At 32.0% G+C, this 12,048-nt stretch overlaps 1 protein-coding gene across 1 annotated transcript; it reads right to left on the bottom strand.

The window, feature by feature from the left end:
* Positions 1-3,244: 3,244 nt before the first annotated feature.
* LOC123274061 lies at positions 3,245-4,230 on the bottom strand (the record flags this gene model as incomplete). The annotated part of the gene is made up of 1 exon (XM_044741561.1): positions 3,245-4,230. A coding segment is annotated over one exon (986 nt), but the record flags the coding sequence as incomplete, so codon positions are not given.
* Positions 4,231-12,048: the final 7,818 nt, after the last annotated feature.

A 12,048-nucleotide genomic window follows, 5' to 3' on the forward strand; every position in this document is an offset into this window, starting at 1 on the left:
TAAAAATAAATTGCTGTGCGTTAGTCTCGCTAAAGCTCAAAAACGGGTGGACCGATTTCAAAAATTTTCTTTTTGTTATGTTCGCTATAGTTCAGGGATGTTTTCAAAAGAATAAAATTTTTGGATGTTTTCAAAAGAATAAAATTAGAGAGCTTGCCTCGTAACCAATCTACCCGGGTTCGACTCCCCGGTCGAACTATAAAATATTGTTTTTTTTTGTTATGTACGTCCCCCACGGAAAAAGTATATATTTTAATTTTAGTATATATTCTGGAATATATTCTGAAATATATACTAGAATATATCCGAGAATATATTCTAAATATATTCCGGATATAGCCCGTTTTGCCCAAGGAATATATTTCAAAAGTATATAATATATTCAGTATATATACGATGGATCAGACCATAGATCTGACGACAGACCAGACTATAGACCAGAGAAAAATTTGGAGTAAAACGGAATACAAGTGAGTGCATGCCCATATATTCCGGAATATATTCCTTGGGCAAAACGGGTTATATTCGGAATATATTCTCGGATATATTCTGGAATATATTTCAGAATATATTCCAGAATATATACTTTTTCCGTGCGGGGTAGTAAAAAATTTTTACTGTGCTTCGTTTTTTTACCGATAAATTACCTACCGATGTAAAAAAGAAACAAATTCTGATAATCTGCCATATCAAAAAGTGTTTTGTTCAACTTCACTAAAAGTTCATATTAAGGAAGTCCTTTCGCTCCACCCGGGAAAAAATGATCAGGACTGATCAGACCTGTTCATATCTGATCAGGCCTGAAATTAGACCTGAGCAGACCTGTTCATATCTGATCAGGCCTGAAATTAGACCTGAGCAGGCCTGTTCATGTATGATCAGGCCTGAAATTATACCTGATCAGACCTGTTCATGCCTGTTCATGTCTGAAGCATTAAATACGCTCAGACCTGATCAGACCTGTTCATGCCTGCTCATGTCTGTTCATGTCTGTAGCGTTAAATACGTTCAGATCTGATCAGACTTGTTCATGCCTGCTCATGTCTGTTCATGTCTGAAGCCTTAAATACGCTCAGACCTGATCAGACCTGTCCATGTCTGATATCTAGCCAACACTGAGAGACAATTTTATTTAATAGTAATGAAATTTTATTACTATTTAATAAAACGTTTATTTGGCTAATCCCAAATAAAAATTTATTAAATATTAATTAAATTTCCTTAAATACTAATAAAAATTTTATTAAATACTAATAAATGTTTCTTAGTATGTAATGAATATTTATCTACATGTAATATAAAGAAAATTCATTAATCAACTAACTAACAAGTATTGATCAGTAATTAATTGAATAAATAATTAAGTAAAATTGAATTTTGTCGGAACTATATTTTTGAAATACAAAGTCTACAACTGTTGTTATCCGAGTGGATGTTAATTTTTATGCACTTAAATTTAAAAATTTCACAAATGAATCGATAAGAGTTGGACATTATTTAATAAAATGAAAACAGAAGCAGAAAACCAGACAATGTAGGGACGCATTTGTTAAAAATAAAGACTATGATTTCATAAATTCAATCGAATATTTATTTATTTTTATTATTTAAAATCTCTACATGTGATTCGTCATGAAGTAAACAAATAGGTTAGGTTAGGATGTCTTGTTAAAAATCTTAATACTATTTATTAAAAGACTTTACTGTGAAAATATATTTGAATATATTATAATTAATTGATGAATATTAATTTTTTTTTTTGAGATTATTTCTTTTAATGACTTAATATTCGTATTAATGACAGCAAACGAAAGCGTCGTTCGTGGTTATTTTAATAAACACATATTAGTATTTAAGAAAATTTATTAAATACTTATGAAATTTTATTAAATACTAATATAATTTTATTTATATGAAATATAATTTTATTAATATTAACTAAATTTTTCAAGTCCAAATAAACTGTTTTATTACTATTGAATAAAATTCTCTCTCAGTGTAGAACCATATGTTAATGGAGCGAAAAAAAAATACATAGCCGTTCCGAATAAATCACTGTAATATATGATTAATTATTAATAATTAATAAATTAGGTATAGAACTCCGTTAACTATAAAGGATAAATCATGTATAAAATTTGAATTACTTGAAGTAGCTCGAAAGATACTCTCAAGTTAAGATGAATCATTTGGTCAAGAGGTAAAGTGTCAGTCTGAAGAGCGCGAGGTGTACGGTTCCGAATCCCCGTCGGCACCGATTTTTTTATGGACCTGATCCGAGTCAGACATGAACAGATCTGATCAGACCTGAACATGCCTGGCCAGGTCTGATCAGACCCAGTCATTTTCATACCTGATCAGACCTGAAGACTCATGCCTGTTCATGTCTGATCAGATCTGATCATTTTCCGGGTAAAATATATCGGTAACTGATATATTTTATTGCAAAAAAAGAAACCTGAATATTTCGAAAATCTGATTTTTAGTTTTTTTTTACTTCATCTAATCCATGACTGATAGTATAATTCGAGAAATACTGCAAACGTCTGATTTTCTCGTAAGACTCTGAACAAATACTAACATTTAAAAATTTTATTTTTTCAAAAATTTGTCCGGTAAAGTATAATTTAAACCTCACTATAAGATAAATAAGGACCTTAACTATTAGAAAAAAATTAAATTTACTCATAATCTAATATTTTTTATTTTACATTGGCGGCGAAAGGACCTCCTTAAGACTTGTACTACAAGATATTGAGAAAAGTTAAAGTGAATTTCCGGCACTAGATTGTGCATAAGTTGGATTGCATTTTAACGTTAACTTTTACGATTGGATAGCTATCAGGGTTATTTTCGTTTCTTCTTTCTAAATAAAATAAAATTTTATTACAATTTCTTCACTAATTAATCGAAAGGAACTTCGTTCCATCCGGGTGTCCCTTGACACCTCTCAACTTTTTTTTTTTTTTTTATTAGACATGAAAAAATACAGATGGCTCTGGAACAATATCCATCGAGCTCAAGATTGCCAATATAATTATAATATTACATATAAAATATATAGTCTTACACTACGTCTAAGACAGCGAGTGCCATCTGTCGTCTATATTCAAATCAGTCAATATTAATTTTACAAATTCCATTCACATTTTGTACATTAAATTTAATTAAAATAATTCATTTCATTAACATTTGCAACTAATTACATTATATAAAAATATTAATATTTAAAATAAATTGAGACAGTGCATTTAAAATATTACCATTATCTATCCTATTTAGTAAGGCTTCGACGTTATCAAGATAAGACTTTGAGACTTTTTGGAATGCTTTTCTTAATTTCTTTCTCTGAGCTATAAAACGAGGACAAATCCAAAAAATATGATCCGGGGTCTCCTCATCCATATCGCACGGGCATCTTGAGGACGATACAATATTAAGTATAGATAGACTAGCCTTAAGAGACGTGTGGCCACTTCTTAGTCGATTTATTGAAACTAAAGGCCTTCTGGCCAACTGAACACTTTCAAACCATGGTCTAGCTTCTTCCTTATAAAATTTTTTAAAGTAATTTGTACCTTTTAAAGCTGCAGACTCAAGACACCAAGCGTTAAAATCTTCTTTTAATTTCATTTTCCATCTCTTTTTAAAGTCATTGGCTGGCAACTCTAGATTGGAGTCTTTCCCTGTTACAGCTGCCCTTTTCGCCACCTGGTCCGCCCACTCATTGCCACTGATACCCACATGGACAGGTATCCAATGCAGCCTGACCTCTTTTCCTTCCTCCTGCAACTTTAGAATTAGGTCCCGGATGCAGAGTATAATATAAGACTTTTTACCTAAATATTTATTGGAGGCGAGAGCTTCTAACACACTCCTTGAGTCGGAGAATATCACAAATTTCCTCTGAGAAGATTTGAGGATTAGCTTCAAAGCCTCCATGATCGCCATTCCTTCCAATGTAAAGATCGATGCTATTTTAGAAGTTCGAAACTCCAGCTCCACATTGTCACTACCTCCTACTATAGCAAAACTGCCAAACACGAAGTTGGGAGACCAAGAGGCGTCTGTAAAAAAGCATGTTGAACTCTTGAGTACCTCTTGAAATATTTCATTGAAAAAAGCATCACTAGCATCTAATCTTTTAATTTCTTCTCCCTCCGCGAAGGATATCAAGGGTCTATACCATGTAGTACTGAGTTGGTAGTCATAACAATAAGAAATTAATAACTGTTAAATATTAACAATTTCGTTTAATATTCAATTTTCATTTTTATTAACATATTATATAGTCTTAAAAAATCATTCAAAATTAAGAATCAATATATATGCATAATTAATATTAAATTTGAAAAATAAGGAATATTCAAGAAATGATTGATCATTTGAAATAAAGAGATCTGTAGAGGATTATTAGATTTATGAGTTAGTTTAATCAGTACAAAGTAAATATTCACTTTTAATTATGTTTGATAGCCAATTTTAACATGTAGTTTTCACGTCTTTCTGTGCGCGCGCAACATAAAAATTCAATCTTATCATTTTTTTTAACACGCCAAAAGAATTACAACTTATGTGATATCTTAATAAGATTTTTTAAATCAGGCTATTGTATGGAATTTTTCATATGCATTAAAGGAAGTAGCAATATTTCTTTTAGTCTTCAACGTCAAGAACTCCACCGTTCCATGACAATGAATGATTGTGTGCTTAGTTAATAGTTGCTATGGAAACAAATCATCAAAACATCGAATAAAAATACTGTAAGAATGCCGGTACTTCAATCGAGCAGTCAATAAAAAGTTTGTTCATCAGTGATTCGATTGAATATTATTAAATTATAAACAGATCAAATACAGCAGGTGATGATAATGAATAATAATTCTCTCAGCAATGGAGTTATTCAACAACAATTAGAACCATACTGTCAATCTGACAGAATAAGTGAAAGAAACAGAAAAGGTTTGTTATAATGAGATTACATAGATTGGAACATGAAATTTTCTATTTTAATTGTTTAAAATCGATATTTTAAAAACGTAAGCTATAATATGATTTTCATTATCACATGTTTTTTCAAAAATTCATATTTTACAATTTTGTCTACACGGAAAGAAAATTATAGGAATTTTTATTATTCATTATGGGAATAGTTCCCATAATCGTGTAGTTAGTTTTCCTATACTGCTAAAAGAATAGTTTCCATAATATTATAAGAATGGTTTCCATCATAGTATAAGAAAAATTCCTATAGTAATATGGGAATAGTTCCCATAATAGTATGGGAATAGTTCCCATGGTAATATTGGAATGCTTCCTATAATAGTATGGAAACTATTTCCATACTATTATGGAAGTTGTTCCCATAGTAATATAGAAATTTTTCTCAAATTATTATAGAAACCATTCACATAACAGTATAGGAAGAATTACTGTATCATATTATAGGAGCTATTCCCATAATCCCTCGCGGTTTCGGAATCACTGTAAAATCACAGTGAAATTTTAGTGAGATTATAGTAAAAAGATAGTGCGACCATGATGAAATTACGGTGAAATCACCATAATTTTGTGCCATTCGGTTACTGTAGTTTTATGGTCATCTCACAGTGGTAATGCTGTGAGTTTAGAGTGGTACCACTGTGAATTTACAATGAATCCACAGTGAATCTACGGTGAATTCACAATGAATCCACAGTGAATTTACGGTGAATTCACAATGAATCCACAGTGAATTTATGGTGAATTCACAGTGAATTCACCGGGGTAAAATAATTGTATATAATTATTTCCATGAAAAAAATATCTGTCGGGAGCAGGAATCGAACCGCGAACCTCATACTCGGAAGACTGACTTGCTACCAATTGACCTAAGAGAACATCGCGAGAAAATATGTTCGTGTGAACTACAAGTCCTGCATATGTTATATAAATGACTATTTTTTTTTTCGTTACATATAATTATATAAGAATCATAAATAATTTTTCGAAATTGCAAAAACCATCTCATATTATTACATATAATTATATATTAATCATATATAATTATTCGAAATCGCAAAAACCATTACATATAATTATGTATAATTATACATGATTATATATAGTTATATATAATTATACATGATTATATATAATCACAAAAACCATTATACATAATTATATTTAAATTAGATGTAATTATATATTAATCATATACAATTTTCTTACCCCGGACCCAATGAGTTCACAGTGAAATTACTATGAATTCACAGTGAAACTCTATCATGAACTAACGGTGTTACAACTATCAGATCATTCTGAAGTCACGGTTAAATCATGGTAAAACGACGGTGAAATCACAGTGAAATTACTATGAATTCACTGTGGAACTATTGTGAACTCACGGTGTTATCTCTGTGAGACTACCATGAATCTACAGTGATACCACCACTAAACCATAGTGACGAAATGGCACAAAATCACTGTGAATTCACTATGAAATTACCGTGAACCCACAGTAGATTTACGGTGAAGACGATTTCACTGTGATTTCATAGTAATTCCGAAACTGCGAGGGTATGGTATAGTAATGATTTCCATACCTCTAAAAAAATATTTATTCACAAAATTCTAAATGCATTAGAGAGATCCTTTAAATTAATGAAGTTTAAAGAGGATTTACGCACAAAAAATTCAAAAAAATTTTTAAATATTTTTTAAAAATTCAGAAAATTTTTTTCGATTAAAAAAATTAAGCCTCGAATACATATATATTATAATTTTGTTTTATCTATTCAAGCTTACAGATTGCTAATATTATTAAAAGAATAAGATAAATTTTGTCTTCAGGATAGTGATCTGATAAAATCGTTGTTTTTAGTGGAATTTAGTGTTATTGCAAAGGTCTTGACTTAAATTTGTGTCTTTTCAAGGCTTCATATCATTATCACCGATAGTCAATTTATCATGATAAGTATTTAGGCTGCATTCGAAAATTTTCCTTCTCTAGATACATAATTAAGCAATGACCTTGTATCTTGCGAAATATTAACATTTTTAAAGATATAAGCTCATTCCGATGTTACACACATCAAGACCTTTCATTTAAGTGCCCACATTAATGTTTATATATTTTATATATTATAACGGGTAATTTGACCTCGTGCATTAGCGAAGACGAAGCCCAAAATAAATAACTTGGCCTACCTGCTTTACCTGTTGTTGGGCGCCAGGAGCTTTGCTCCAATCACATCGATTCCGGCTACTCCGGTCCGGGACTCTCTTCGTCGGGTGGCGGGTCTTAAGGGTACGACTTAATTATAGAAGGAACGAGGAAAATATTCGGGATTGCTCGTATTAATTCGCAATTAATTAAAAAAAATGATATTATTAATTTATTAACAATAAATTAAAACAATTGGTTAAGGTTAACAATATCAAAGGAACTAAACGCCTAAATGATAATCGTCGACGCCGTCGTCGATTCACAGTTCGCAACAAACCAAACAAAATTTCAAATTCGCCGCAATAAATTCAGTTAATAATAATTAAATAAATAGAAAAATTAAATCTTCGCTCAATTCAACTTATAACAGTTAATTAGCTAAATAAAAAAAATTAAATCTCCGCTCAATTCAATTAATAAAATAAATAAACCAAATAATCAGATCGCCGAATTTAATTAATAACTAATTAAATTTTAAACAAAAAATCATCAATCGCCGAATTTAATCAAATAATAAATAATTAAATTTCTGAACCAAAAAAATCAATCGCCGAATTTAATTAATAATAATTAATTATAATAATGAAATAAATTATTAAATCACCGAATTTAATTAATAGTAAATAATTAAATTTTTAAACAAAATAATCAATCGCCGAATTTAATTAATAATAATTAATTATAATAATGAAATTAAATAATTAAATCGCTGAATTTAAGTAATACTAATTAATTAAATGTAAACAAAAGAAAATTGTTTCTTTTAATTTTTAAATTTACAACAAAATTTTTTTTAATTTCCGAAAATCATATACAACCATATCGGTTACTTGGATTTTTTAATTTTTTATTTTTTATCTTTTTGTAAAGAAATAAAATTTTTTTTTTCTTAATAGTCTTATGAACATGGACTTGGCGCAATTTTTTTACAGTGAAACTGTTTTTGTTCGGATTTCAGTATTTTTTGTAATTATAATAAAAATTGACAATTTTAAAGAAGTACGAGCACTAAGACAACTTTCGATAAAAGGCTTGATTTGTTTTTAACATGAAGTTTAAATATATCTAAACAAATTCCGAAAATTTGAAAGAGATTGCCTGATTATTTGAATAAATAATTAACTTCAAAGTTGAGCAATTTAACATTGGTCTTATGGGGTAACCTTCAAGCATTGATACATTTCTGTATTTTTCTCGTAAAACTGTCGGTGAATATTTTTAAAAAAAAACTTGGATGAAAGTGCATATATTAGTGATAAATTTAATTAAAAAAAATTGACACTTGCCCGACTAATTAAAGTGTATTAATTAAAAGAAAAATAAATGCCGTCATTAGCCAATGTTAAATGTATATCTATATATTGAGAAAAATCATATGGCTACTGCTCTCCACTTACCGCGATAGAGTCAATACCTATCCCCACCCCGCCTAGCGCTCATACTTCCTTAATTTAATACATTTCCGGTGGAAAACTATCCCCTTTAAGCTATAGTTCATGTAAAAGTTATTCTTGCGCCGCCTGGCGTGTGTAATTGCAAGCTGTCAAATATATTTTTTTCACTGTAGTTTCCCATCTATTATAAGATTAGCGTGCATCCTTATATTATTTAGTCTCTGGCCGTCCGCTTTTTACATAAAAAAAAAGTTAAAATCTAAAAATCTGGGTCGCTATAGTTTGTGCTGATTATTTTTAATAATTTTAAATAGAAATTATAAAGATAATTGATAATAATCATGTAATACGCGTAATAAAAAGCATGAATTACCATTATCAAATATCATCTATAAAAAAAAATCAAAATAAATTTGAAAAAAAATTTGTAACCTCAAAAAACCGTTCTGCTTACGGTATATACACACTCGGTAGTCTGACTTAAGAACGGAACTTGGCGCCAGACTCTATCGAGTCTGTTTATAATCACTCAATGTTTCGTCACTGAGTCTCACACAGTTCTAAATTTTACGCTAAGTCCCAATCTCTCCACTGAGAGTGGATAACGTACCCCCGACTGCCTGCCCTGGGCGCGGCAGCCGCTTCTCGGGTTCCCTCTCCGGAGGCGAACCTTTACTCGGTGTCGGTAAATCGCACGAACCCGAAGCTCGATCAATGGGTAATCGAACTCATCGATTACCCCGGGAGTACAAACGCAAAAAAATCCAACAATAATAATAATTACAGCCGAACAGCAGTAAACAACAAAATGGCGGTACCTAAATACCTCGTGGGATTATTCTTAAGGTGCAATTTCATGGTGACGCTCGACGCTGGCTTAGAGCGTCAAATGAGGTCACGTGGTATAATTTCGGCTGGAACTCCATCTTAAATTAATGTAGCGTCAAAGCTAAACATTGTTTAGCTTTTTAAAATTTAAAAATTTTATTGTTTTTTTTTCAGCGTTTCGAAGCTTGACGCTCCAATATTTTACGTTGCGTTAATTTAAAATGGCGCCATGGTCAAAATTGTACCACGTGACCACATTTGACGCTCTTAACCAGCGTCGAGCGTCAGCATGAAATTGCACCTTTACTAACAGCACAACGCAGCCTTGAAATTCTTCGGTAATATGTCACGCCAAGCGACGACAAAAATTAATTAAACAAAAAATTTTTGCTTCAATTAAGCATTTGATTAAATTTTGATTTCAATAAATCCCACGAGCTATTTTTGAGAGAAACGTGGCCACTTACCCTGGTCGAAGACTTCCTCGGCTAATGTCCTAGGTGTCTCACCACGTCGATCGCCCTCGGCTTCCACGTCGAATCGTAACAAGAAACCGGTGTCGGTCAGTCCGGCGCAGCGTCGTCCGTCAACGTATGGTTTATCCTCGGCGAGGATCTTCAAAAGAACACTCCGGTGTGTCGGGGCCCATCAGTTGACTCACACACGCACGTCGTATTTTTAACCATTTGCAAATAATTGACAACAGTCAATTTCTCGTCGAATTTCAATTCGCAAACACCACAACTAACAATATTCCAAATTTTGTACTACGTTGTGAACAAATTTATGTAGTAATTAATAAACAGCAAGTATTGTAGCGAAAAATTCCCAAAGAATAACAGAAGATGCGCCCGTGCACGACAATCGAAAACGTGGAAGGCCGGAAAAATCATCACATGTTGCATTCCTTGCTTGCTCGCCCCTCTCTCGGCAGCAGTTGACGTTTTAACCCCAGAGATGGCGCTGTATGTCCAATTTTCCGATATCGACGTGCCAATTGATGTATTGGCTGGAGCATTCGCGCGCTCGACAGCCCGCTTTCCAACTTCGCGCCTGCGCCGCTTGGACTCCAAATTCCAAGCCGTCCGTCATCTTGTTCTCTCTGAATAGCCTCTCTCCGTCGATGAGGGTCTTGGAGATTATCCACGTCGATAATCCTCGTTGGTTTATTCTTCGCGGGTTCGTGGCCGGCGTCGTTTGTACCATTACAATAATTAAGTACTTAATTTAACTTAATTACTAAATTAAATTATTTATTATCGCAATAAATTTGGGTTCGCGCGCAATCGAGCTTCTTTCGAATTTTCTGACGCGAGGGCGACTCGGTCGCGGCGAATCCAACCAATGGACAGAAAAATAAACAAAAATCTCCATATTTAAATTCATTTAAATTAAATTAATAAAATAAAAATATAAAAGTAAAAATTATTAACAGGTGGCGCTAAAAGCGGCCTGTTACAACTATATATGGGGCATTCACGCCAAATCGGATAGCATTTTACCTTTGCATCTGCGATTTTTTGAAAATTTTTATGTTATAGTACCCATTGAAAAAGACCTCCATGATTTTTTTCAATTTTTTTTGCCCAGCCGTTTTCGAGATATCAATTTTTGAAAAAAATCGCTTTTCTTTTTTTCAAATGTCTGTAACTTTGCGAAAAATGGGCCAATCGGGACGTTTTTTTTTTTTTGAAAATTTTTGTTTTTAAACACACTTTTAGGATATAAAATCAAAAAAAAATTTTAAAGTATATTTCTATAAGATTTTGAAATTTTGACTTTAAAATGTTGATTTCCAAAAAACACGTACTGATCGATTTTCTTGAAAATTTTTTCTAAAAAACTGTCAATTATCCCCTAACTTTTAAGCCTAGTCCCTTAATGGGCAATCGATGGGATCCATTTTTTTCCGATTTTTCAAAATTTCAAATTCCAACTTTTTGTAATAAAAAATTTCTAAAAAAATTCTATGCTCAGGATTTACCATAAATAACTTACTGACACAGTTTTCATCATAATTATTAAATTTTATTTACACTAAACGATTATTATTATTTCACATTTATTTCCTTACACGTTTAAATATTTTATAAATACGAGATTCACTGGATGATGAAAATTCTTTAAATCGCAAAGTATCTTTTCCGTCTGAAATGACGCAATGATATTTCTGCGTCCCTGTGATTGTTTTTGCTCGTGAATATCGTTGATCTAATAAAAGTTAACCTGATCATACTTTTCATTTGAAAAAAATTCAATATTTATATTTGGTAAAGAATTTGGTATTTCCGCCTGTTCGGTGAACAAGGCCCAGTAGCGATTAACTCGCTCCTGGGGGACTCCCAAATTCAAAAGACGCACCTGTCCACCGCTAGTTCCCGCAAAATCGAACCACCAATGGAAAATCAGCCTCTCGATCACGCCATGGATCGACCGCTTTATTGGCTGATCGCTCCTGCTAGACATGCGCAATAGCCTTCTTCCCCAAGTCAACGAGGAAGAAGACGAACTATTATTATTATCTTTCGCTTCCACGCTTTCAGTTGCAACAAGTCGCCATTAATTCCGCTTTACTTTCGCTTATTGTTAATTAACCGCATTTCGCTATTTTTATAATTT

Source organism: Cotesia glomerata, unplaced genomic scaffold, assembly GCF_020080835.1.
Source record: "Cotesia glomerata isolate CgM1 unplaced genomic scaffold, MPM_Cglom_v2.3 scaffold_205, whole genome shotgun sequence".
Taxonomy (NCBI): Eukaryota; Metazoa; Arthropoda; class Insecta; order Hymenoptera; family Braconidae; genus Cotesia; species Cotesia glomerata.